At 44.8% G+C, this 25563-nt stretch overlaps 1 protein-coding gene across 1 annotated transcript in view; it reads right to left on the bottom strand.

Moving 5' to 3' along the window:
• The window catches only part of NBAS (NBAS subunit of NRZ tethering complex), a 248103-nt gene that overhangs the window by 153696 nt on the left and 68844 nt on the right, over positions 1–25563 (bottom strand). Inside the window, exons 22-24 of the mRNA XM_037035490.1 lie at positions 6777–6860; positions 3105–3258; positions 169–354 (exon numbers count right to left, since the gene is read on the bottom strand). Of these exons, the coding sequence (XP_036891385.1) occupies positions 169–354; positions 3105–3258; positions 6777–6860 (424 nt within the window). The remainder of the gene's footprint in view (positions 1–168; positions 355–3104; positions 3259–6776; positions 6861–25563) is intronic.

Raw genomic sequence — 25563 nt, 5'->3', positions numbered from 1 at the left:
CCTTCAGTATCTTATCCATAAAATTTTATACATTTTTTAAATAGTCAAGAAACCTTCCTTTATTTACGAAGTTCTCGGGTGTGAGAGACATTTCATCTTTGGATTTGAGACACACATTAATCAAAGTGCACAAGGAATATTTTAAAAGAAAGTTAAAATAAAACCTACGCTGTTCATCAGTAACCTTAGTTTTTCAATGTCTTCCATCTGCTGGAGTTCTTTCAAGGTCAGGGTTAAGTCACAGCCGGCTTCATAGACCAGTGTTTCCAGAGTAACCAAATTATCACACAGAAGCAGCAAGCCAGGGATCCTTCGCTCCATGCCCAGTCGAACAAGTGACAACGCACAGTCAACCTACAACAGAAGGGAAAAAGGAAGGCTGAGCATTTCGGCTTTGTCTTACATCCTCAAGTAAAAAAAGCCTTCTATAGAACCTACTTCTTGTAATCAATGTATATAAAATCACATCAACAACAATAGATATTTTATCAAATGTATCAGAATCAAACTGGTGCAAAAGAATCACATAATCTACAAGAGACCATGAAGGTAAAGATGGTAAGAGAAAGACAACCATCTTAAATTCATAGGCCATTACAGTTTACAGAGCAATTTTACATATATTTGTCTATTTAACTTCAAAGTAAATTGTGTTTTAGAATCAAATAACTGACACTTGAAATGAAAGTAGGCTCTCCTGGAACGTAAAGAATTATACCACAAACCCCAAGCCCTCACTGGATAAATCTCACCACTAGACACATTTTCCTAAGCCAACAAAAATATTTTGCTACAGGCATTCGCAGGCACTAAGGAAAAAGAAGTCCCATATCAATTAAATCTCTAAAAATGAAAAAGCTAAAACTATGTTCGATATCACTTTGATCATAGCATAAGCCACATGAAATGCCAACACATGAAATGAAGCTAAAAAACAATACCTCTATTAGAAGCGTTTTTACATAAATGAAAGAGATGAAAGAAAGAACTGAAGGCAACTAAGTAAAGCACCCCCAAATCACTCCATGCATTTGAGGTTCCTCCATGTTTTTTTCCTTGACTTGACGGCTCATTTCTTTTCAGCGCTGAGGACTAGCCCACTGTGTGATCGTGCCAATGTCTGTCTCACCTACCACGGGAGACCGTGGTTCCTATGACAAACACAGCATCAGATGCAGGACGTTAGGAACAGAGACCAGAGCGGGTGGAGAAAAGGGGTGTGGGAACTCTGTCCTTTCTACTCCAGTTTCCTATGCACCTGAAATTCCTCTGAAAATCAACTATTAATAAGACAAAGAAATGAGAACATAGGTAAGTGTAAAAAATGATCATTTATTCCATATTTCAGCATGGCCCTTTTTCTCTCTGTGTTACTGCTATTTTTTTTAAAGTCCCAAATCATGACTGAAATTTGGGTTCCAAAACACTTAAACCCTACAAACTGAGGAGCCAATCCTGATCTTTTGAAATGCATCAGGGTGGCTGCCCAGCACTTTTTAGGATGAAAATTTTTTGAATTCTCATTCCCAGCTCAAGTAGCAGAACTACCTAGAAATCAGCTATTCCAATGTATATGTAAATACACTCACACATGCATTTACCTGACTCTCAAAAAGCTCTATCAGGTTCAGCTAAGAAACCACAAAGTGCTTGGGCAGAACTGGGCTAAAGCCTTTTCCTTGCTAGACAGAGACTCTTGTAAACTGCACGCATTTCCAGTAAATTGCGTGATGCCACTGGAATCTGGAAAGATGTCCAGACACAAATCATACATTTACTTGTACAAAAATGTGCTTCACTGGCTCACCAGAAAGCTTTCTCCATGAATTATTAGCAGGCGAGTTTGTCCTGTATTAGCAAATAAGATGCCTTTGCTTAAAGTGACCGATGTGAACAAGTCACTTTCAGATGCATCACACTGGTCCAAGACCGTAGCTCTCAATGGAAGCAAACAGTCGGTCTGCCAGAGGCATCCAGAAACCTGAGGCCTTCTGTCCGTCACAAGAATTAGTGGGACCTGCTGACGTTAAGTGGGTGGAAGCCAGGAATGCGAGGTGCCCCCCAATGCGCAGGGCAGCCCACGTACTGACTTGCCCTGAGTGCTGCCCACCTGTCAAATGTCCTGAAGAACCCAGGCACAATGATCAGAGTCTGGGTCTGAACTTAATATTTGCACACAGGTCTTTTCTGTATGGTTTGATGTCCACAGACTGTCCTGCAGTGCGGCTACTATACCATCAAGGGAGGGTTTGTTCTGTTCTGTTAAAAAGTTTACCATGAGCTGCTCCCAGCCCCGAGAGCAATCTGCAGCACTTAACCCCAGCAGCACGACAACCCCAGCCCGCAACTTCAGCTGCCTTCTTCAGAGAGACTCCTCACTGATGTCCCCCCAGGACAGGCACGGCCCAACATTTACAGATTTCATTTGTCCTGTATAGGATTTTCATTTACCCTGTTGCAGTCACGTCATTATATTACTTTTTTGGAAATCTTCCACTAAGAAGATGCCCATGATTTTCTCATCTGGATAGTAAGCATTACAAAAATTTGCCGTTGTGAGTCCGAGGACCGCTTGTTCAGATTAACGCATGTTGCTCCAAGCCATTAAGGTCTGTGTGGCTGTTTCTTTTTCAGGTGGGCTCTGTGAGAAACGTCACACAGAGACCGGACTTTGTCACTGCACCCGAGCAAGCCGCTCACTCTGTCCGTTCTGTGGACCTTGCGCATCTGCCTACAGCACAGGAAATCAGACTGTCGTCTCCAGAGACCCCCTCTGTCACGACAGCATGAGATTCTAAACATTTTCGACTATGGCCCTTCACCATCTTCCAAAACGTGCAAAGTCAGTCATAAATACTGTTGGCCATCCCCACAGAAGTTAGGCCTGTAATATACCCATCAGCTCTTTTCTGTAAAAGAGCTGATGGGTATTTGTATTTGCTCTTTAATAAATAAAAAAGCCACAGAACTTTGTAGACAAAGGAAGGAATAAACAGTCATCCCTCACAGACTGTCACGTGACCCCAGCAGCCACGCCCCGCACGGGACCTGCCGGACCCCAGGCGGCACCGGTCGCTGAGCAACGGCCGTCGCCGTGCCCTCACCTGCCGAGCGCAATGTTCTATCTCCTCTGCTCTGCTCTGGTACCAGGCCATCGCCTCCTCTACCGTGAGCTGGGGCGTCTGGTACCTCAGTAGCTCGGGCTGCGCAGCGTACAAGAATTCACTTTCGTCTTGGAGGCTCGGCCCAACCACCATCCTGTGAAGCCCAAAAGAAACAATCAATAACTGGCTGGAATGTTGGGGAAAAGTAACATTTCTGGAAAGAGGGGAGCTCAGTTATAAGAAAGGAAATGTGTGCATGTGTGTGTATTTTCCTACGTGTGTGCATACCTATAAGACAAAGGGGACATTTGGCGGATGCTTAACTTATTCTATTAGTTTTCCCAATTAAAAAAATCAGAGTGGACGATAAGTCAAAACAACTGGGACGCAAATCCATCAAATAAGTAGCAGCAAAATGAAAACTGCCCTGGGAAGCTTTTCTGAAACGCACGCGGTGGGTGCCTTCGAGGACCCGACAGAGTCGAGAGTGACCTGTGATGGCCAGCCAGGCCTGGTTATGGGAAAACACGCCCAGGGGATTACGATGCAGATACAAATTATGAAACCCTTGTTTTCCATGTTTGCAAAAATAAATGGAAATAGGCATTACTTATGTTGATAACACACCTTTCGTAGGTGCTAACAACACAGCACTACACTAGCATTTGCAAAATACAGAACAAATCTACACCACTGGCCATCAGGAGTGAACGAGAAACATCTAGAAGAATGTGCACTGAAATTACATCCCAGAGATCACGAGTCACGGGAGTTTATGAGGACGATCCTGGCCTTCCATGGTCAAGGACTACAAGAGAAAAGCACATTAACTTAAACTGAGATATTTTGGAAAGATATATGGAAAAAGGCATGTTCCATCAGGGACACCGCTGATCTCACAAAGGAAGCTGGCAGTAGGTGACAGGGGCTGGAACTGCTGCCGTCGCAAGGCGACAGGCCCCGCAGCCGGCACTGAAGCCGAAACGCAAGTCCGCCACCAAAATCTGTAGACCCTGTCTGCACCAGTGAGTGACAAGCTGTCTAAGATTCGTTTTATTCATATAAAAAAGGAAATAACAGTATGCAAGACTACTCATAATAATATAAAATACAGAGAGAACGCTGGCTGGCCCAGAGCAGGCGCCTAATTTGTATTTGTATTATTTTTATTGGAGCAATTGGTAGCTGCAGGACAGGACCAGACACAAAGCCCACAGACATTGGGGCCTCTCATCCACATGCCTCAGACAACCGTTCACACTTACAGCTGGTAGTCCTCCACCTGCTTGGTCTCACAACTGCCTTCAACGCTCTCCCCAAGCCTCCCCTTCAGAGCTGCCCCGCCGTGGCTGGGAAGAGTCCCCACAGGCAACTTGGAGAGACTCTGGTTTGGTCTGCAGACCGTCCCTCCCTCTGGCATGATCCGAGAGAACCTGGCCACTCGCTCCTTCTAGAACGCGCTTCCCTTCCATTCCAGTGTGCCACACTGTCTGATTTCTCTCACCTTCTGGCTGCCCCGTTTCTGTCCCCTCGGCTGGGAGACCCTCCTCTAGCACGCCACCGCTAAATAGTCGCTTAGTCCCGCTCTCTCCTCAGTCTAAACTGTCTCTGAGTCCCCCTCACGACTATAAAATATAAATTAGCACAGACTTCACAACCGCCATATTTTCACTCCTAATGGGACTTTACTCAGAGGCTCCGAACTCTTCCAATTCGCTTTCCAGATGTTTCTGGGCACTTCCACCACCTCCAGATCAAAACTGAACCTGTGATAACCTCAGGTAACACCATTAGCAGTTTAAAAACAGAAACCAGATGATATCACCCCCCTGTCTACCTTTAGAGCTTGCAATCCTGCTGCAAAACAGTCTAGCCTCATCCTGGTGCCCCATCTCACCTCGGCTCTGCATTCTTTGACAACGTGTCTCATTTTCAGTCCCTGATGAGGGGCTTGCCCTCTCCTGCTTCCAGAACACTCCCTCCTCCCACTGGCCAGACTCGCCCTCCCCTGAGCGAGAGCTTATTTGTCCTTCAAACCTGGCTTTCACACTGCACCCCCAGGAAGCTCTCCCTGGCCCCTGCCACACACAGGTGTTCCTGGTCCAGGCTCCCAGCCTTCCCTCCACAGCACTCAGGACAGCAGAGTCTCATGCCCCCCAAGCGACACCCTGCTTGAGGCCAGGACTGCATCGGGTTTTCTCCCTTCAGTGCACTTGAACCTGACAGAGCACAGACACTCATGGAATGACTAGCGACAAGAGACGGCCTGTCCTGCTGAAATTCTGTATCACCTTCAAAAGCATCTTTCCCTCTGCCAAGTTTTGCCTGGCTTTTCATTTCGACAGTCTGGGGAGTTCCGGCACAGCAACTTTTACTCGCACTGGAGCTCGCCGTGCTCGGTCTGAGATGAAATGCCCTCATGCCCTTTCTCTGCTTGTTAGAAGGCCAACGGGCGCAGGCTAAGGAGAACGGGGAAGCACCAGGCGACTGGGGCAGGTGCCCTGCAGTGCTACCCCCCCCCTGAAGGCCCACCCGCGAAGAGAGAACGGTGGGCAACAGCACCTCCACACCCTTCCCTACGATTTTCAACTCCCCCCATTTTCAACTCATTTGTCCCTTTAAACTCTCACGACAACTGCTAAGGAAAGACTTCCATTAAACACGGCTGATAAATACCATGCATGAAGCTTCCACTTTACTCCCCAGAAATGGCAGTAAAAGATTTTCAAAGGGGGGTCGGGGGGTAGGGAGGGGGCTGTAAATATTTCAGGAAGAACAGAGCACAGGGAGTAAAAATAAACTAAACCATTATTTTGCCTCCTAGGATGTTCACAGATAATAGCCAGAATTTAAAGATCCCAAAATAGCCGCACAATTATGTTATTCAGAGACACGGAGCAAACGCCAAAATAACCATCTAAAAGGACTGAAAGGAGTCGCCTCTCGTGAGCAGAATCTAAAGGAGGGGAACAAAGGGCTAGGGGGTTGGGGTTCTGCTTTTTTGAAAACAAGCTGTTTTAAACAGAGTTTCAGCGTTCCGAATATAAATTTTCACTAAGTGCCCAAATTTTCGGCTCCATCACTCCACCCCCAGGCCACGTCTGATGTCCAGGAACCTGGAGGTTCTCTAGCTCAATCCACGAGTCCAAACAGTAAACCTCTGACCTCACGTGGGGAAAACACGGAAGGGGAGCTAGTGAAGGAGTATTTACACTAAGGCCTGGGAGGCAGAGGGAGTCAAATGTCCCCCACGGGGCCTTTCAGCCCCGCGCCTGACCTCCTACCCTCCTCCACGGGACATCCAGCCTCCACATTCCGGACTTTCCAAGGAAAGTCTTGTAGAAATGAAACTGAACCAAGAACAAAACTGCACACATGCATAACCACCACCACGAAAAAGGTCTGTGTATGCCAAACACTGAGAGCAAGTACCTTGAAATGAAGAGCTGTTCTACCAGGATAACTTTTGTAATAAGTCCTTTGTAGTATTTAATATTTTTTACATTAAAACAGTTTTAACCTGAGCAAAGTCAAGGTTTTTTAAAAAACACTTCACTCAAACTCTCTAAATCCAGGCCCCCCACATCAGGAAAGGGGCCCCACGACACACCCCACCTTCACAGGTGGCCACCCCCCAACGAAAGGAAGCTCCCCGTGCCGGCTCGCTCTTACCTGCACGCCGCCTCCTCGCACCAATCTTTGTCTCGGTGTGTACGTTCGTGCCAGGGAACAATCATCAAGGAATCACCATGATAACTTAAATACAAAAAAAAAAAATACGTAAGCATTTAATACACGTCGTTCAATGGCTACACAAGGAACATGTAGCAACAGATCTCTACAACCTTAACTCTCCAAGATTCGTGTTTACGATACATTAAGTGGTACATCACATAATACGCAAATGGAAAACATCCAACTGCAGATCTCTCCTCTCCCACAAAACGGTTCAAAAAGAGGAGAATTAAAAGAAAACTGGGAAGGAACCAAAGGACGGTGGTATGGGTGCATGTTCATCACACCCACCGAGATGTTTACCGAGAGCCCATACTTCATGTTCTTCATACCAGCACACAGGGCCCCTTGCCCACAAAATGCTTACAATCCAACTTCCTGTGATCATAAGGCATAACCCCCAGCTACGTGTACATGCATAAAGCACTTCAACTGTGGCTACTGAAACTAAGAAAGGGAATTTTAATGTTTGAATTAATTTTAATTAAAATTTAAAGAGCCACGTGTGACTCATGGCTACCACATTGGAACCCACAGACAGAGAGGGCAGGAAAGAGCAAGAGTAAAATGATTCTGCAGGTTAATGACACCACTGAAAAGTAACAGGTGAATCTGAAAGAGACAAAGGCCTGATGAGAGGCACTGAGAATAAACCAAAGAGGGGCAGTGAGGGGCAGTGAGGCAAAGATGGCGGCACCAACCCCACTCTGCGAGGCTGAGCCGTGCGCTGCGTGCGGGTCGGGAGGCAGGGAAACAGAATCGGTCTGGTTTTTCGTGAGCAAGCGGCCTTTGTCACGTGACTCTTTTCTGGGGGGGGGGTTCTTTCTCTTTTGTTTTTCTTTTGGCACACAACTTCCTAAAGTGAAGCACTTCAAACATTATCTCTACAGTCCCAATGGCTCTCACAACCCAAGAATCCATGAAAACAACGGAAACATTCTGAATTAAGAATGAAGACAAAAATTTTAAAAGCAAATTTCTATTGCCTTCTTTTGTAGTTCAAGAAGACATTCTCACATTTCTGAGTATCAATAGTAACATTTTCCTAAAATTTACCAAGCCCCCAGAGAAAGAATTACACTTCTGTGTATTATCAGGTTATGCTTTGTACTCTCATCCTACTAGGCTATACATCACGCCTCACACAGGAAAGAGTTCATGAATGTTTGAAAATGATGCTGATGAAGAGCGTGGTCCTCATGTAAGAGGAGAGCCGCCCTGGAGGGCTGGAAAGCGGAAGGGGAAGCCCGGAGTGGGCAGCGCTGGACGCCAGCCCCTGCAGTACGCATTGCTACTGGTGCAGGTCACCCGGAGTCAAAGCCGCCCACTGGACACACACGAGAAGTTACCACACTGAATCTTTAAAACGCAGCATTCTGCCCCGCTTTTAGCTAGCGTTAAACACCTAGCTAGCTGTGTACCAGAGGTACATTTTTGAAGGCATTTGGGTCCAGATGTCTAAGTTTCTGAGTTACGCAGACAATTCTTTAGAAGGAACGCCACAGTCACACCACTTCATCTGTCATCAAGTGAGAAACCACTTTATTTTCTTCCCTGTCAACAACTAGTGCTTCATCCTGGACCACTGAGATGAAAATTTAAAAAGGACAATTGGGCACGATGACAATGCTCACTCTCCCAGCACAAGAATCAATTGTTGCAGTAAACGGGGGAAGCTGGAAAAACACTAAAACTAGCGAAGTAGCACTGCCTTTTCAGATTAATGCACACACAGCTGCACAGAAAAATTATCCTAAAAGAATTTTAGAAAAGTGTATCACAGGTGGAGATTTGTATTTCGACACAAAGTACATATTAGACACAAGGGTTATTACTAAAATGATTAGGAGTGGCGTGGGACCCTCAGCAAAGTAATATTTACCTGGTATGCACAGACTACAAAGTTGTAAAATTTGTTAAAGCTCACTGAACAGAATCGGGTAAGAAAACACACCTGTTTTTATCAGAACAAACATTAAGAACAAGTTCCGCTCGGAGGCCTACTCCAACAGGTAGGCCTGAAGAGTCCTAGGTTAATATCAAGTGATTTTGCTACATCTTCACTTTCAAGGCAAGCACAACTTCATGTTTCTAAATGTGTCAATCACCACTGCAAACAGGACTGGATGGTCTGCAACCGTAACAATCTTTAACACTCACTGATCTCTTACTATGGACCAGACATGATAAAATGGCTTTAACCTCTAAAACCTCATTTACTCCTACTCACCTAATGACGATGAGACAATGCTACCTTCTCACGTGATAATGAGAAAACCTGAGGCCTAGGGTTAACTGCCCTCCTCACAAAGCTAGTAAATGGCACAGCTGCGCTTTGAACACACAACCAGATGGTCCGCATCTGAAGCTGGCACTTCTGGCTAATGCACACTGCTGCCTCTAGAAAGGACCTGGGGCCACCCTCCTAGCCCCCAAACACAAATCTGGCCTCACCTGCAGCATCCCTCCGCTTCATACATGAGAGCCACCAGGTTAGATTCGTGAATAGTGAAGGCAATTTGTGCCTTCCCAAAATGTAACACAAACAACCCAATAAGGCCCATTTTCAAACATACTTACAGGGTACATTTAAATTAAGACCAATTTAATTTAAAACCAATATAAAACCAATCTCAACACCAGGAGGTTGGTGACTAGTCTAAAGAAACCAACTTCTACCAAACATAGCACTCGATCTTCGAGTTTGATCATCGATGGTCATGAAAACAAACAAAAAGAAAGAACAAAACCTTTCTGCTCTTTCCATTTCTTACACGATGTTTCTATAAGGCAAATCGGTTTAAAGCCAACTTCAGGAGTTTGAAATGCTTGCTATGAAAACACCACGCATTCTCTATCATGCTACAAAGGACGGCTTTTAAGAAACAAACAGAAGCTCACCCCCAGCCAGGGTATGAGATCCTCCAGGGTAGGATTTTTGTTTGTTTTATCTGTTGCCACATCCTCAGCACCCAAAAGAGTGCCCAGCATTTAGCAGACTCTAAAATCATATGTGCCAACTGAATAAATTAACGAACAGCGTAACAAAGATTTTAAGTGACCTCATGAGCCTCACAAAAATGCAAAATTGGAATAGTGCAATGAAAAGGGACAGTTTTTTTTTTCATTTAGAAGCATGTATGTCATGGAAGTACATGTACATGAAACACACAGGTCTGAGAGAATGAGAACAAGAACACTTTCCTAATTCAGATCATGACACCGAGGGAGGCAAGCTGTGCTCGTGGTGGTCCGCACGCCAGACAGGGTACGAGCCATACGCCTCAGGGGCTGGAATTCCCGAACGTACACGGATTTCCCTACATCTCACGGCACTTCGCCTCTCCAAACAATTGGTTACTTCTCTCATTGCCTTCTTAAAAAAAAAAAACACCCAAATTTGAGCTACTTATTCTTTCATAAGGAAAGCAGAATGATAGAATGCTTCATAAAATTCAGGGAAAAACTTTCTCATTCATTCTTTTCACGACAAAAATATCAGTCATGTAAATTAATCACTGGATGGATCAAATGAGACTAGCTCAGAAAACACCTAGAAAGCATACTACTTCCTTCTAAAGAGCTGTAGAAAGTCTGGTTAGCAGCAAAACTTCCACTTCGAGTCTACAATTCTATAAACACAAAACAACATTTACATATTTTAGTTCATCTTTTGTCTATTGTTTTCACTTCGCTTGGGAAGTCTTAAAATTTCAATACATCGTCCCCATGAAAACAGGAAGTACATGGCACCTAAATTATCTCTGTACAAAATAATGACTGCCTTTGCTCAGTTCTAGGATTCTTTATATTAGAACCCTGTTCATTGTTTTATTCCAAATACCAAACTTTGCTGGCTTCATTTGAAGGTAACGTTTATCTGTCAGCAGGAATGGAGTAAGTTCTATTATGTTCACCATTCTTTCACCAATTATTTCTCACAGTAATTGTTTTAGTTTAAAGACACTTCTGTCAAGAATAAACTAACAAAAGTCCTTTTAGCCACCTTCTAGGCCTTGGAAACAAAAGTCTGAATAGTGCCTCATGGCTGAGTGGCCACATTCCAGGCACTGGTTTTAAGATGTGGAGTTATATTTATTCCTATTATCAGCCTAGAAGGGAATGTTCTGGTAAATGAAGAACAAAAAATAATAATTTGGGCCCACACTATCATCATCACCACTGAACAAGTCACACTGGATGGGAAACCAATCAGAAAGCTGGTTATCAGTCAGAGGGCCCAGATGGAAAAAACGACCGGAAGCCACCATTCAGAGTTCTCTTCTGGACCAATTTCATTAGTAAGATGCTCAGAAAACGGAGCAGAGACTAATAACGAGTATCCTCAGACGTCAGCAACGTGCGAAGAGAGGCAGGCGTGAAACCACCTCCTCCTCCCAGCACTGGGGCGTGGCTGCCCCTCCCGCAGGAAGGTGTCTGCTGTCCCAGCACCCGCCCCAGCCGAAGTGGGAGAAGCAAATGTTTTCTTGATTCTGACCTACCACAATCATGAGTACACTCTGAGAAGTCTAACCTGTACGTCAGGACTACGACTCCGCACTTGGTCAAGCGACTCAATCGGTCTGCGCCCCGATTTCCTCATCAGTGATAAAGTGCTAATAACAGTTCTAACCTCGCTTGGACTGGGGAGGATCAAGTTGGTTAGCACACACAGAGCCTCTAGAAGAGGGCCTGGTTTATGCTAACTGTTAAGCCATCATACAAAGCACCATTATTATGAAAACCCACGAGGAGGCTGCTCATCGGTCGTGAAACACGGGGTCACCCAAAGGGTCTGTTTCGCTTCTCCGCCTGACAGTGGTGCTTAGTTGTCTTGAACTTCATTCGAAACAATTTCGTTAGACTGAACTGTGACAGCTGTCATGTATTTTTTAAGTTATCGAAATTGGTAAATTATTGTGCAGACACTTTAATAGTGAACATGGAAGAAAATACACACCATTTTCAGCATATTATTGCTTTTTATTTAAATAAAGTTAAAAATGCAACTGAAATACAAAAAAAAATTGTGCAGTGCGTGGAGAAGATGTTGTGACTGATTAAACGTGTCAAAAGTGGTTTGCAAGGTTTCCTGGTATTATTGACATTTTGGCCAAATAATTCTTTGCTGTGGAGCTGTCTTATGCACTGGAAGATGTTCAGCAACACCCCTGGCCTCTCCCCAGTAGAAGCCAATAGCGGGAGACAGCCGACAGACTCAAAATACCCAAATCAATGAAGTTATTGGTGACAATGAAAAATGGGTCTTTTATTTTACAGAAAGAAAGCACACAGAGTTCTTGGTCAACCCAATCGAAAAAGACATGGGCTGGTTGACACTGCAAAATCTCCTTTCTCATGATTAATAACACTGTTTTAATAACCACATCAATGATTACATTTGCAAATACCCAACAGCTGTGATAAACTCTGCAGATGTCAACCCGAGTACTTGGCACCTGGCCAATACCGTAAACAGTAATAAGAAAATGTGATTTAAAAAAAAGGGAGAAAAAAAATTAAAAATAAAAAAAAAGGAGAATGTGATAAGCTGATGAGCTGATCTATGAGGCAAAATAAGTAATAATTTCCTCAAGGCAAGCTCTCTGTCCCAAATGCTTAAAACTAAGTTTCAAATTACACTTTTAACCAAAAGCAAAGGATAATTTGAGTATTTCTGAAAACTAGTTTGTGAAATCACTAATGTTTACGAAGCAGCCACAGACCCCTGCAGAGAACCATGTAATTTTTCAGAAACGTAAGTTAAATGCTGAGAACAGCTGCTCTTCACAAAAGCGTTTCAAGTCCACACGCCAAGGGGCAACAGATGAACAGAGGCATCAGTGGTATGAACAATGACCCCCTCACCACCACCACCACCCGTCCCCTGGCGGGATGAAGCCGGTTTTGAAGAGGAGACACTGAAGGCTGTCAGAACGATATAGATTATCTATGCACTTGCTGTAAGAAATGTGGCCAGGGGAAATAGAAGGCATCCTCAAACTCAATTTTAATGGCTTATACTTTAACGATGAAGAGCTGAAATGAACAACATAAAAAAGAAGCAAAACATTTATGCAGTAACTTTTACACTCACATTTGGTGCTATGCACATAAGAAATATTTATGAATGTGGTTTTTTTGTGTGTTTTTTTTTGTTTAAAGATTTTATTTATTTAAGAAGGGAAGGGAAGGGAAGGAGAGAGGGAGAGACATATCAATGTATGGTTGCTTCTTGTGCATCCCCCACTGGGAACTGGCCTGCAACCCAGGCTTGTGCCCTGACTGGGAATCGAACCGCGATCCTCTGGTTCGCAGACCCACGCTCAATCCACTGAGCTACACCAGCCAGGGCAAATGTATATGTTTTATTGAATTTTTTTGTGATGTTTCTCATATTTATAAAGGTGCACCTATGGAAATCATGGGCCTGACTGAAAGCTGATGTAGTACAACTCTCGTTTATGGTAAATAAACTACAGATGCAGTGTTGCCAACATTTCATCCAGTGACAGAATCCATGTTACACAGGACGGCGCTCCAAGATCTGGGGTCTTGGGGTGCCCAAAGGGTTGACAAGGATTGTCCTCGGGCTGGGGATGCACGTCCACACCACCAAAAGGGAAGTGAGTAACAGGAGAAATATCTGGCCAGTTCCACCCCTTTCTCTGCTACTGGGACTGCCACAGAACCAGCAGAGAGAATGAGAACAAGGCCCTCATTTCACATGACTTAAAGACAATCAGAACCGGACAAATCTCCTTCGGACTATCAATTAAAGCAGAAAAAGCTCCCAGGACAAAGACAAAAGTATCTGAGATCTGCATTCACCAACTACAAACTAGTGAATGTACCAAAATGTTTGTGAGTGATAACGTGCATTACAAACCTTGACCCTATGCAGGCCGTGGTGCTAATGGGTCTGAACAAGAGGATCAGAGAAGAATATTCCCATCTCCCTTTTATTCATATGGCTAATAAAATGGCCCTCAAATGTCTACACAGACCCCCAGCCACAGGAAGACTCGCTGCCTCGCTGTCACCCCAGAATCCCTGCATTTTCCCACTTCGAGGCTTGTGTTGAATGTGCACTTCACATGCTAGTGTAAAACTATCCAAATGTGCCCACCTACGGCTGACACTTACATAGTGATGATTATGAGTGAGCACAAACAGCAAGTTCTAAGCAATTACAGGTACACACTCGGCGTTCCTGAGAGATGATCAACATTATCTCCCCCATCTTACAATAGTGAAGACAGAGGCACAGAAACGTTGAGTGACTTGTCCAGAACCACACAGCCACAAAGATGCAGCAGGGATTTGAACCCAGGCCATCTGGTTCCAGATCCCACGGTCTCAGAGCCTGATATCCTAACTCTCCAAACCCCACCTTTTCCAGCCCAGAGTGCTTTCTTCCTGTTCTGAATCCTCACTACGTATAACTGGACAAGTCATCTGGCATTTATTCCTATTTAACCTTATGAAAATATATAGGTGGTACATCCATTTCATGTTTTCCAGGATTTCCTATCTATGATTTTGCTAAGTTCCTAGTAAATAATTTGCCTCGCCGTGAGAAGTAAATACTCCTTTCCAGTAAATACTGACTGCATCCATCCCAGCAGTGCTATAAGCACAGCAATAATAAGTAAATGATTACATCTAAGTTTACATAAATGCATCCCTTCACTTAATCCTCAGACACCGCAGAAGTTACACTCACAATTACAAACTTGCAGGTAAGTAACCCACCTGAGCTCTCAACTCACCACTGACTCCTGAACGGATGGTTTAAAGACCAGTAGGAACAGATGCCCTGACGTTCTCTCCACTCTAAACTCGGAGCACTCAAAGCCACCAACAAAAAAACTCTTAAGAACTGCAAACATGAGATTTAACCAAGACGTGAAACTTCATCTGAACAGTACATGGGCGCTATGAAACCTCCACCAGGCACCGGCTGTCAGGAAAGGGGCACTGTTGCAGGTGGGACGCCGAAGAGTCCCTTGGGAGGGAGGAAGAGCCCTGCAGTGACTGTATCGTGCCCACTCACCAGTCTTTTGTGAGACTACTCAATGCACTTGACACTAAGGGGTCTGCGACAGGACACCGTTCCAAACTGCTGCCGCAGCCCCATCCTCCACGACCACCGCCACTGCTGCACGCCGAAGACCGTGCTGGACGACGCGGCTCTGACGTTCCTCTGTCACCGCGCCACCAGTACAGTTTCCCATTTCACGCTCAGCGAAACTGAAGACCTGAGAGGCTAAGCAGCTTCCCAAGTAAAGCAGCAAGGGGGGACAGGACCGAGATCCACACCCACGCTCCTGAGCAAAGCTTCTCCTCCCTGCGCACCACGCTAGCACCTGTCCACGTCCAGTGCGCATCAGTACCGAGTCGTGGTCCCAACGTGTGTACGTCACGGATGCTCTCCCCACAGCTGGTTTAGAGAGGAGGCAAACTTTTAGGATTAAAGACTGGGCACACGCTCAGATCAAACCATTTCTTAAAATAATGCATATGCTTTGTCTACAAAACATAAATTCGATCCCTAATAGAATTTTACTTATTGCAAATACAATATTTAAACATGCTTGCCCATATCAGAAAGTGGGCATAGTGTCTCACAGGGTTATTTATATGTTAATTAAATACAGTGTGATAAAGAGATTCACTGCTGGTACAGAGAAGTATTTACATATTAATGAAATCTTGGCTGGAAAAGACATTGTTCGATCAAAAAGAATTACAGGGACTGATTCCCCGAGGCAGTTCAACCATCCAGAAGATACTATAATCTTCTTAAAAATCACATGTTCTGAAATTATTGGTCAAGGTATTTAAATTCTGGAAGAAAACGAATAGTGGAAAAAAATCTCGTCTCTATGAAAAGCCTACCATTCACTAGGTAATGTTGAATCTGATAACATTTTTTTAGGGGAATAAAAATCAGAAACTTTACACTGAATTAAGCCATATTAAAACATTTGACAATAGTTACATACACACTAAAATGACAATGTAATTGTCACTTATTTTTAAAATAAATCTTTAATTCAGAACACATTTTACTCATGCCTCTCAAAATGTTTTGCTTTCAGAGCAGGCTAATAATCCTTTCTCTACTTCTCTCATGAACATGCTCTGAAAATTATATGTAAAACAGAAAATTTGCTTGTAAATTTTTAAAAATTCGAAATTTTTAAATTTTTAAATGTTTTGCCCTCAATCACGAAATGCTTCTTGAATAAAAGGGGAAATGAGGCCCGCAGGGGGGCCGGCTTGGTCAGAGAGCCACCCCCAGGGTTCCTCTCCTGTCAGGGGGCGTGCAGAAGGCAACCGGTCCATGTTTTTCTCTCTCCCCCTCTCCCTCCCTCTCTCTCTCTCTCTCAAAAAAATAAGAAAGAAAACCCCACGCGCTCCAGCGAGGACTGAAATCACTTTCAGTAGCAAAGAGGACACGGACTAATCAGCACAAACGCACTCCCTGTCATTTTCAGAGCACAGAACGAATGTCAGCACCAACACACCGTCCAAGGCCCATAAAAATAACCCCCGCAGTAACTGTGTTCTGCCTTCTGAGCCAAAGAAACTGCCCCGCGTCCATTCCGTTGCTTTAAATAAACAGAAAGACAAGAACTAAATGAGTCGAGATCTCTCGTGCCCACAGCGCCAGGAGACATGCAAACCAAACAGCCCTCTGCCAGCCCGGACCCTGCGCTGGACAGCAGTGCTGCGAGGCCCGTCCTCCTGGATCCAAACTCCAGGCTCCTCCTGGACTCAGAAACTGCGGGTGCATCTCATTCTGTACGACTCTCCAGCTCCTCTCTATTAACAGTCATCGCAAAGGCCAGATACTTATTCCAGGAGTAAAATACAAACCAATTTATTGTTCTTTGCTCACAGTTCAGAAATAAACTGCACACATGGGAACTGAATTTTGATTAGTTAATTAATCAGCTTCTCCATTTTAAAGGGAAAAGAAACATTTTTGCTTCCTGTGAGAACCAAAAAGGGAAGGCAGTGCCCCAGTCTTTCCAGAACATTTCATGGTCAAGGTTGCAACTGTGGTGGCATTTCATTCCAACAATAAAATTATGGTGGGAATAGAATGTCCAATAGAAATTTTCCAAGGAAGAAAAAAGAACTCTTTATCAACAGGACTGGTCTACATTAAAACACGAGCAAAAGGAGATGCGTGTTGTTTATTGGAAAGCACCTGCACAAATTCATTCTCAACTGAGGAATTAATTGGGAACACCTTTTGGACTCTCAGTTCCAGGGGGTTCCAACCTTTTGGTGTTTCGGGGCCATAGTGGGAGAAGAAGATTGTCTTGGGCCACATATCAAATACACAAACACCAATGAAAACCGATGAACTAAAAAAAAAGGTTTTAAGTAAATGTGCAGTTGTGTGTTTGGCCGCACTCACAGCCACCCTGGGCGGCACGACAACCACGTAACAACACGATGCAGGTGAGGACCGAGGAGGTGGAAGAACCTGATGTTAAACGTGTACTCGGATGACTCCTACCCACTCAAAATTCCAGAATCACACTCAGCCCCCAAGACCTAGACGGAATCTTACTCTGCTGATTCGTTTTCACTGTAACAAGAAGTAACCTCCCCCATCTCCAACCCCATCAATCCTCCTCCTACAGCACATTTTAGTTATGGTAATTACATCCACACACACTGTCTGGTCTTTGCTGCTCGATCCTAATTTATCTGAGGACAGGGACCACATCCGACTCATTCTGTATCCACCTATTTCACGTAATACAGGGCACATGAGCATTCCTTATATTTTTATTAAAATAACAATTTCTATGACTCATTCACCTTCTGCTTGTAAAAGAACACTTCTATGCAGTGTTCTTTCAAGAAAATGAGCTTGTAAAAAGCAATTTAAAAATGTTTTAATTTTTAAATTAGTTCCACATGTACTCATCATTAGTTATAAATTTCACTAAAAAGAAGCTGACGTTCAAAAATCAACATGTGCTCTGCAAGAAACATTAATATGTTTCTTAGGGGAGAAAAACTTCCGTGATATCCTTCAAACCACGAAACTAAGGCAACAGTAACTAATTCTGGTACAGTCTTCTGTTGCCTTTCAAAGAAAAGAAAATAAAAGCATCCAACAATAATCTACCTTCTGAATTGAAAGCTGCCTGGGGTCAAATTTGACTTCAATGAAAAGATAGTTCAAATTATTTCATCTCTGAAAACAACACAAACTAATGTAAAATATCCGAACATCACCAACTCAAAACTGAAAGTGAAGAGTAAACTCCTATCTACCTCTCAGTTGTCATTTGACCGCTTTAAAGGTAATTTTTTAATTTTTTAAATATATTTTATTGATGATGCTATTAGAGTTGTTCCAATTTTTCCCCTTTGTTCCCTGCCACCCTGTACACCCCTCCCACCTGCATCACCCCCCTCCTTAGTTCATGTCCATGGGTCGTACATATAAGTTCTTTGGCTTCTCAATTCCCTATACTATTCTTAACCACCCCCTGTCTATTTTGTACCTATCTATTTTAATTTTAAAGAGAGGGGAAGAGGGAGAAATAGAGGGTAAGAAATGTCAACATGAGAGAAAAACTTTGGTTGGTTGCTTTGCACAGGTGTCCCGACTGGGTACCGAACCTGCAACCCAGGCATGTGTCCTGACGGGAAATTGAACCGGTGGCCCTGAGCTTGGAGGGACAACGCTGGACCAACTGAGCCACACCAGCCGGGACTAAAGGCAAATTCTTTATTAGTTATTTAAGTTATAAGGTAAATCAATTTCACCTAAATCCGGTTTGTCCTACTGGGAATTTTAATAAAATGCATATGGATATGTTGCTTTTATGACAAACTTTATGCTGTTGTAATGACAAAAAACTCTCCAAGTTTGGCTATTCAAATCCAAGATTGAAAAAACAGGTCCGAGAAGAGATACCAGAAGTTCTCTTCAGTTTGGATGCCCTATTCATCGTCCAAAGATGGAGAAGAGGCTCTCCCCAAGGAGTGGGGCATTAGTGGCGATACAACCTCCCTGTCTTGATTTTGAACTAGAATGTACCTGCACCCAGTAAAGTGTTTCTTGACTTCGGTTAAGAAACACTCCTGCAGCAGAAACAGAAGTGCGGCCCACAGGGAGAAGCCACTCTGAATCCTACTTGGTAGTAATGTTAACCTCACGAAAAGTGTATCATGTCTTGAGGACATTACGCTCAGCGAAATAAGCTGGTCACAAAGAGGGCACCACTGTACCCACTGTACAGCGACCTCACAGAGGCAGAGAGGGCAATGGTGGCTGCCAGGGGCCGGACTGGAAGCAAAGGGGAGTTCATGTTTAACGGGGACAGAGTTCGTCTCACAAGAGAAAAAGGACCCTGAACGCTGGTCGCACGGCCATGGGATGTACGTATGCAGTGATGATGGTTAATATGGGTACGTGTTATGTTATGTGCGTTTTACCGTTTTAAAAAGATTAAATAAAATCAAAAGTGTATCATGGCCAAATGGTCCAAACAAAATCAGAAACAGATGGAGCCAAAACCACAATTTACGAATGCACAGAAGACACACGTGTGTGATGGACACGGACAGGGCGGCAGGAGAACACAACCAGCACGTCACCTCACTCGCAGCCTGAGCCCATCCTTGCCGGTGTTTCAAAGAGTCTGCGCTTCACTGCATCTTACTTCCTTTGCCACACCGATACTGGTATTTTCCCCATCTCTTCACATAACAACCATTTATTCATCCGATAGTTATTAACCACCACTGCATGGCTCAATATAGTCACAGCACTTTCTTATGAGATACGGGTTAGTCTGGTGATAATAGTAATTTTTAAAAAATGCCGCAGACTATCAGCAAACTCTCAAACAGAAAAGCACCTCCACATTGGTCACCCAAAGGCCTCCTAAGTTTTGGGCCACTGACAAAAACTTCTCAGTGACAAGGAAAGGATGTAAAACCTACTGACCCGATGGCACTTCCCAATGAAAACTGGTCAGGAGAAAGCTCATGGAGACTCCGGATTTTCTGTTGCATCACCAAGTGGGGCGGACCGCACAGCGGGACAAAGGCCCAAGAAGAGCAGGGCTGACTCAGGGTCAGCAAGGGAGTGAGGTGCTGGGAACCAACACAGGAGCTGGGGGTGCACAGCACAGAGAGAGCCTGGGCCTGCAGGTCCCAGGAAGGTCTGCCGCACGGCTGAGCGTGCTGTTTTCGAGTTGCCCCAGATGAAGGCAGGGGAAGTGTGATTTAGGGTCTCCGCGCCACACTGGAAGAAGAAGAGTTGTCTTGGGCCGCGCACTAAATATACTGCCACACACAATCACAAAAGAAGTCTCATCATGTTTTAGGTAAAGTTATGATTTGTGCTGGGCCGCACGCACAGCTCTCCTGGGCTGCATGTGGCCCACGGGCCGCGGGCTGGACACGCCTGCTAGGGCAGCAGAGGTTCTGAACGTGGGAGTGACCGGAGGTGTGTGCTGACGTAAGATCAGGTTGGCATGCTTTGTGATCTAAGAACTGGTGGCAACTTTTTTTACTCTGCCACTTTTTATTTTTATCTTTAATGACGTGTCACACAAATCACGGTGGAACTAACAGTACAGAAGAATGAGAAGTCAATAAATAATTCATAAAATCACGAATTCAGACAGGAAGATGGAAACACCTAAAACGTTTTCACGGCTCGCACAAGCACGGTCCATCTGCATTCTACTACATAGTTCTCACGATCAAACTTTCAACCGTCAACTAATCTAAGCTTGGACATTCAAAAGCAAACAAACTGCCACGTTGCTATAGTAACAGCTTTTCTAGGATGATGAAAAGAATACAGGGTTCAGATATTCTATTTCCATCGAGTTCTGTCACTTGCATTATAAAATATTTAGATACTGCAATATCTCAAAATACACTAAATACAATTCCATCTTTCCATGTTGATTCTAGAGATAATCCATGACTATAAATATGAGGATCAATTTTCATTGTCTAGTAAATATATAGGTCAGAGAATTTCTTGACTAACAGATACTAAATGACAGTTTATTTCCACATATTAAAAGTACATGAAATCTAAATGCACTGTTCTATCCTGGGTTGGATACTGAAACAGAAAAAGGATATCATTACTACAAACACTGGTTAAACCCAAACAGATATGCAGTATTAACAGTACTGTACAGTCGGTTCTGCCACAATGTTTTCAAAATGCAAGTTTGTTCCCACGCATCGACACCCTGGGGAACAACTTGAGCATAATACAAATTCCACGTTTGCTAGTGTGCAAAGTCACCCACAAGAAACCTTAGGTGAACACAGAAAACTGCATAGGCGGGCCAGGCCGCAGCAGGCTCCGTGCACACATGCACTCCCCACACGGCCACCAGGACCCCGGTCCCTGGAGCAGTGGCAGCCACTCCCGGCCACATCAGACTTCGAAAATGACCCCCTCCCTCCACTTCCCAATAACACATGAGCTGCAACTCTCCGACACCCATGTCCACAAGCAAAGTCTTTCTCAAGGTAAAGTACTGTATGTTAGTACTTAACAGCCAGAAAACCATGGGACAATTTTTTTAGGTTCCTAACTTTGTTCAACTGTACAAAGTTTTTGTTTCTTTCTGGGTTTTTCCCCCCACACCCTGGTGCCCTCTCTCCCAGTGTGCACTGGTCATCTGTGCATAAACCACCACCCCTAACTGAACCACAGCTGCCAGGGCCTCCGTGAACACACCCACGGAACAAGCGCAGCTGAAGGAGCCGGTGCGGGGAGAAAACCCAGCTCGCCGTTCACTCACCCATGTGCCCTCGCGCAAGGTGGCATCCACCCGGTTGGGGCACCTTTCTGTGATTTGCACAGATGCGCAACACGGTCTAGTGCTTGAGTGTCCCCCTCCTTCCCCGAGGCCCCTCTGCTTCGGAGCCGGGCCCCGCCCGCCCCTCCCCACGTGTACGCCAGCCAGACCTCCACTGATGCCTCATTCTGCACCAACTGGAGCCCCACCCTCCCAAACTGGCCATGCCTGGTGGCCTCACATGTGCCCTGTCTTCTCTCTTTGGAGCCTCTTGGCTGGAAGGGCTGTCCCACCTTTCTCTCCCCACTGCTCATCCTCAGAGACTCTCCTGTCACGGACAAGATGACATCATAACCCCGCAGACCAAACATCCTCACTGACTGAAGTTTGAGGTCATTTCATTACAGCATCTCCCAAGACATCCCATTCAGGGATGTGCTGGAAAGGCCTTCCTCACATGGCCTGCCTGGCCTGTTGTCCCTTGGAATTCCTGCGCACTGGGGCCCTGGACCCCCTCTGCCCCAGGCCGGGCCCCGTCGGGGGCTGCCCTTCCCTGCTCCTCCCGCTCGTCCCCTTGCGGCTCAGTCTCCCCCATCACTGCACGCCGAACCCCGCTGTGCTGATTCTGCTCATTGGTTTTTTCCCAGACAGCTGAACACACACACCAGTGGACACTTAACTTTTCTACTGTAACCACTTAGGATTAAGAAAAAACTTTCCAAAACATAATGTGTTTTTCCCCACCTTCTGGAACAGATAAATGTAAACATGATAAAGCCTTTTCTTTGGACTGCCAAATAAGAGGCTAATAATTTCTTATTATCACTGTACAAAATGAAAAATACAGATAAATGAAAAAATATATATATCACCTGATACCTTACCAACCAGAGGCAATGACTGGTGATTTTTCATTGTAGAACTAACTTTCTGGAATTTTCCCTAAGTAACATACTTTTCCAGTTTGGGACACAAATTTGGTATCCCCTATTTATTCAGTAATTGCTACACTCCATGTGTTCAAATGAACAGGGGGCCCCATCCCACACCCACCTTTACATACCCCACCCGCCCACAGAACAAGAGGATCACCTGGGCCCCGGGCAGTGATTCGGGTTGCAAATGGCAGCTGGAGAGAAGCTGGAACTCCCTGAGGCCCCGAATCCCCCTGCTCTGGCCCATCACTGTGCTATCTCTACAGAGATGGTTTTGCAAAGCCTGCTGGGATCATGCCTCACAGCCTGCCCCTTGCCCAGAGTCAGGCTCCAAGGTTACCACTCTTACATCTCTCATTTCCAAGTTCAGCCACATTCCCAAGCTGAGTGTGACTGTGGCAGAGGCAGCTGACTCCAGGAAAGCTTCTGTCCTCAGTCCCACTGTGGGGCGGGCACATCAGGACCTTGAGGTTAAGCCAGGTCACCAGCTCTGACGCTCCTTCTTCCTGGTGCCACCTCCCTGGGGGCTGGGGGCTCTCCGGCTGGGGCACCTCATCCCAAACTTCACCACGGGAATTCCACCTTCAACGTGAAGGGCCTTGTCCTCATCCCCTTCTTCCCTGATGAGCCCTTCCACACAGGAACCCAGGGGAGCCCCTTTCCTGGAGAAAGGATGCACCTGCTGCACCCTTTCTCCGGGAAACTAAGGCGCACTAGCCTGGCCTATGTGTGACCTAGAGGGGCCACTCAAGGGACACTTCCCTGAACAAAATGCACAAAGTTTTTGGCCTCTGGGCCCCAACCCCATTTCCCCATAAATCCTGGGGTTTTCACTGGGGTTAGGTCTGCACAGTCGGTGACTTTTAGGCATGCATGTGTCACATTATGTGCAGAACTGACCATCCCAGCAGCAATTTCTCGGTATCGACAGAGTGCTATGGCTACGTGGGGAAGGGTGAGCTGGAGTGCAGAGCACACATAAAGTCTCTGTGTTACCTTCGCAACGCTTCTGTAACTGTAGGGTTATTCCAGCAAACAAGTTATTTTTTATTTTTATTTATTGATTTGAGGGGAAGGGAGGAAGAAGAAAGAGGGAGAGAAAAATCGACTTGTTGTTCCACTTACTGATGCACTCACTGGTTGTTTCTCGTATCCGCCCTGACCGGAGATGGACCCTGCAGCCTTGGCCTCTCAGGATGATGCTCCAACTGAGTACTCAGCCAGAGGCTCCAATAAGAAGTTTAATAAGTTTATGATGTATGTAAGTGCACAAGGCCAAGGTCTTGGCATCAAATTCACCATTAGTAATAACTGCTAACAGTTAAGTAAGTAGCACTTGCTTGGTGCCAAGCACTGGTCTCAGAATCTTATGCACATTAACTAGCTAATCATTCTCAAAACACTATGAAATAAGTGCTATAATCATCACCATTTCACAGGTGAAAAGACCGAGGCACAGTCAAAAACCTGTCCAAGACGATGAACCGAGGCAACTTGGCTCTAGCATCAGTGTTCCTACCCCTACGCTATTACACTCTCTCAACGGTTTAAAATACAACCTCTTGCACTAGATGTTTCCATTACTCTGGAAAGGTTTAAAACAGGAAGAGGCATAAATTTTAAAATTTAAGTAATCCTTCTAAAGTGTGCTATAACACCTGAAATTAATGGTATATTGAATGTCATTGCAATTGAAACATAAAAACAATAAATAAAATGTGATATAAAATCAAAAATACCAAAAGTCAAAAAAGATGGTATAAAAATGTCACCTTTCTACTTAAAAACTAAAACAGTCACTGAGAATATAGAGTGTAAATGTTTGATAGCAATGACAAAGGGTGGTAGCTAATAAAAAGATGTATCACCTATGACAGAAAATGAGATTTCAAAGTATTACAAAACTCAGTCACATTTCATCAATGTCAAAAACACAAGATAATTTAAGAATGACGATATAAGATACAAAATAACACACTATGGAAGTTTCCCAGCAATCATAATCATAAAATATTGTCAAATGAAAACTGGTAAATGAAACTTCGTTTAAATGCAAAGGAAAAAGTCCTGCCTGAGGGACCTCAAAATAGGTCAACTCCTGGGAGTACCTCACTATCACTGTCCAAAATATTACCCAGCTTGAACCCTAACACGTAAAACCACACCCACCCCAACTGGTACGTGCATTTGTTCAAAACACGTAACTGAGTCTGTACCAAGCATTCTTCTAGGCACAGAGGCTGTTAGTAAACACGATGGAATTCGTACTCATTCAGTCGTGCATTCATTCACCCAACGAGTATTTGCTGAGTGCCTACAATGTGCCAGGTTCTGCAAAGTGCAGAAGGTGAGGAAGGAAACAACACGCAGAAGAAGCCCTGTCCTGTGGGAGCTGACATTTTAGAAGGGCAAAGAGACAACAAGTGAGATGAACAAGTTACAAATGAAACTCACATAGACAGTGGCAAATGCTAGGAAGAAGGAAAGCAGGAGAGGAGGATTTAAAGTGAGGACAGTCTGCAAACAGGGTGGCCAAGGATGGTCAGACAGAGTGGAGAAGACAAATTCCAGGTGAAGTGCAAGGAAGAGAGTGAGCCCCCTTCAGGACATCCTTTAATCTGTTCTCACACGGGCAGGAGACAGACCTAACCTCCCCAGTTGGCAAAGACGTCCATGGAACCCCCCACACAAGCGCCACCCTAGGCCCTGGGGGTGGAACAGTGAGGACGAGATGGCTGCTGCCTGTAGGAGTTCGTCCGGGGTTAGAGATGGGCGTTTGTTAAAGAATGGAGTGACAGGAAGAGAGCAACAGGAAGAGGCAGATGTAAAAACAACTGACTGTGGTCCAATGTACACAGTGGTGTAAGACAAGAATGAACACAGAAGTATGAGAACGCAAAGGAGTGAGTCATGGAAGACCTCACAGAAGAGGCTAGGCCGGGAGCAACTGGCTTGGCTCTGCAGTCACAT

Source organism: Sturnira hondurensis, unplaced genomic scaffold (genome assembly GCF_014824575.4).
Source record: "Sturnira hondurensis isolate 20B ecotype Veracruz unplaced genomic scaffold, ASM1482457v3 Scaffold0022319, whole genome shotgun sequence".
In the NCBI taxonomy this organism is placed as follows: Eukaryota; Metazoa; Chordata; class Mammalia; order Chiroptera; family Phyllostomidae; genus Sturnira; species Sturnira hondurensis.
The sequence above is the reverse complement of the archived record's forward strand: the minus strand, read 5'-3'. Positions and strand labels throughout refer to the sequence as shown.